This window comes from Montipora capricornis, chromosome 2, assembly GCF_036669925.1.
Source record: "Montipora capricornis isolate CH-2021 chromosome 2, ASM3666992v2, whole genome shotgun sequence".
Taxonomy (NCBI): Eukaryota; Metazoa; Cnidaria; class Anthozoa; order Scleractinia; family Acroporidae; genus Montipora; species Montipora capricornis.
The window spans coordinates 29,323,873-29,326,733 of NC_090884.1; the positions used below are offsets into that span (position 1 = coordinate 29,323,873).

A 2,861-nucleotide genomic window follows, 5' to 3' on the forward strand; every position below is an offset into this window, starting at 1 on the left:
GGTATATTTTAACACATTGCATACTTGGCCCAACGATTGCCTAGCTTAAAATCGCGAACATCGTGTATAAGTGTGAGAGGGTCGACCTAGACAATATCTTTGTTGAAATTTAGAGGATTTGGGTTGGAGAAACGTGTAATTTAATCATTGCGTTTTTTGTTCTTGCGGCTGTAAAGAGCGAACATGTTGCTTTGAAAGTTTTGAGATGGACGTTTGAAAGACAATGGAAAAAGCTTTCCACGCTGCACCAGCGCCGAACCGATTTTTCACTTTAAATTCATTCATCCAAAAATCTGTCCAAGTCGCCCGATGAGACACGCTCGGCGAAGTTCAAATCATCCCAGGAACTTTTTCGCATGCTGTGTTCAAATTAGGGAGCTTAAAGCACGCGCGTTTTTGAGACGCGGACGGCAACCGGAAGAGAACATCTCGAGTGCCAGGATTGCGGTTTCCCCCATATTTTTTTACTAATCATTCTCCACTGGAGAAAAGATACTTGGCAATGTAAATGTGGTTGTGTGAAGACAAGTTAAAATGGAAAACGGCTTACTTCCGGTAGCCCTCCGCGTCTCAAAAACGCGCGTGCTTAAGCTCCCTAATATCACGCCAACAGCTCCGTTCATTATTTGGTCGCGTGTAATCAAAAGTAGGTGAATTAAACATCTTTTCGTTTTGACATTTCTGGTAGTAAACACGTCAAAACACGTCAGTAAACACGGTAGTAAACACGTCAAAAGTCGTCACGTCAACTAGAGAAAAAGGAAGCGAAGAGGGGGTCTTAATATTTATAATATTTACGGTGTCACGTCTTGGCGTTCCTTTTTAAAACTGGTCAACCTTTTTTATCGTCTTTATTGTAAGGAAAGCTCAAATTTTTTGCAGTTTTGGCCTTTTTGCCCCCTTTCTTATTTTCTTGCTCTTTAGACTCTTTTTAATTATTCTGCAACGGGTGGTCGACATCTGTGGCAATGTTTCCTGCGTTTTTTAAGTGCTCTTTTTATATTACAGACTTTTCCCTGTAGAACAGTTTTGTGCAATTCCTTTTTTCACATGACAAAGGTACTAGGACTTAGGTACTGAGTTCGAACAATATGCTAACACTCATTTGGTCAAGAAAATACTGCTAATGTGAAATTCGATAATTAATCTTTAAGTGCCTTCAGTTCCTTTCTTCTTACGACCAAAGAAAATTTGACCTTGATCCCTTTCGTGGATGTTCAGACTTCCTGGCTTCGTGTTAATGCTCCTCGTGAAAGAGTTGCAAATTAGTTTAAGTCGAGTGTTTTAAGTTTCAAAAAGTGCGTAACATTTTTCTAAAAGTAAATTTGAGCTTTTACCGGAATCTGACACTGGTGTATGCCCTGAGGAATTTTGAATCAAGTTATGGGCAGATGTTCGTAACAACTGACTCGTAAGATTCGGTTACTAAGGGAAAAGACAAGCAAATCAAGGGCGATAATCGCTTTAAGTTGTTAGAAGTGGATGAATCATATTTTTGTCTCTTTCAAAGTATTTTCGCAAACAGAATCTCAAGCCGCTGTGTTCGGAGATGGGCAATTTTCTACGAAATTATATAGGTCTCTGGTTTCGTTTAATATACGAATGACAGGCGCCATGCTAAACCAAATTAGTCTGGAGCAAAAGGCGTGCTAGGAGTGAGTTTATAAATTGCACTGGAAACATGGACTTTTGCTATTATCGACCTCGCCATGGCTGACCAGGTTTGCCTTCATACGGTAGAGAGACAAACACAAGTTGTTGAACATTACAACACTTTAATGCTCACTCTTTGTGTTCTAAATTTCATTTGCTCTTTCGTAGCCAGCGTTGGAAATCTTTTCGTTATCTACGCTCTGTGGAAAGTGTCATCAATTCCTTCCAACTTAAAAAGCTTGTTTTTGAGTCTCGCATTCTCTGATCTTGCTGTAGGATTGTTTGCCCAACCAATGCATGGTGCTATAACGGCGGTCATGCTGATGAAAGTAGCAAATGAAAACTTTAACTTCACGTTTCTGTGTCCGGCGGTTATGATGGTTTCCCGCGTCTCTGGTTATCTTTTGGCTGTTGCAACGTTCCTCAATATAACTGCCATTGCTATCGATAGACTTCTTGTCCTCTCTCTTCATCTACGGTACCTGGAGTTGGTGACTCCAAAGCGCATCGTCATAACCTTGGTATCGTTATGGTTTACAAGTGCGGTTGCTACCTCTCTGTACACGACATTTCCTAAACAAAACAGTGTGGTGACAGTGGTTTTAGAATGCGTTGGACTCATCTTGACAGCTGTAGCAAACATTCGCATTTATCAGGCTGTCAGATATCACCAAAATCAAATCCGAAGCCAGCTTCAGCAGTGTTATGATGAAGCGAGAGAAAGACTCCGTGAAAGAAAGTCCTCCATTAGCGCTTTGTATGTTTTTGTCATATTTGTTGCCTGCTACATTCCCAATTTGTGCGCTGCTGTGCTATTGATGGCAGATCGATCTCAAATTTCCTTCCGCGCGATTTACAATGTCACAGCTTCTCTCGTACTTCTCAATTCGTCTTTAAATCCCATTGTGTACTGTTGGAGATTTCGGGAAATGCGTGCAATTTTAAAACGCGTGGTTCTCAAGATATCACCCACAAATGGTTGTGGACAGTGACAATGCCTGTCGTGACAACTATAGTAGTTCTTCCTCAGAAATAATAGTCTGAGAACGCGAAATTTTTGTAGCTGTATTTAATTTGCATATTATATACTTGGCCTCGATGTATGGCCGTTTTTGCCTAAGCGGGGCTTTATGCAACATAATGAAGCTGTTACAAGATATCATGGCCATATCACAGTACAGGGCCGCGATGACCGTCCGATATTTCTT

General features: G+C 40.9%; 1 protein-coding gene across 1 annotated transcript; it reads left to right on the forward strand.

Annotated features, from left to right (window-relative positions):
• Positions 1-1,437: 1,437 nt before the first annotated feature.
• Positions 1,438-2,645, forward strand: LOC138037072 (melanocyte-stimulating hormone receptor-like). The gene has a single exon (XM_068883079.1). It carries the CDS (start codon positions 1,710-1,712, stop codon positions 2,643-2,645), a length of 936 nt encoding a protein of 311 aa, XP_068739180.1. The 5' UTR covers positions 1,438-1,709.
• The last annotated feature ends 216 nt before the right edge of the window (positions 2,646-2,861 follow it).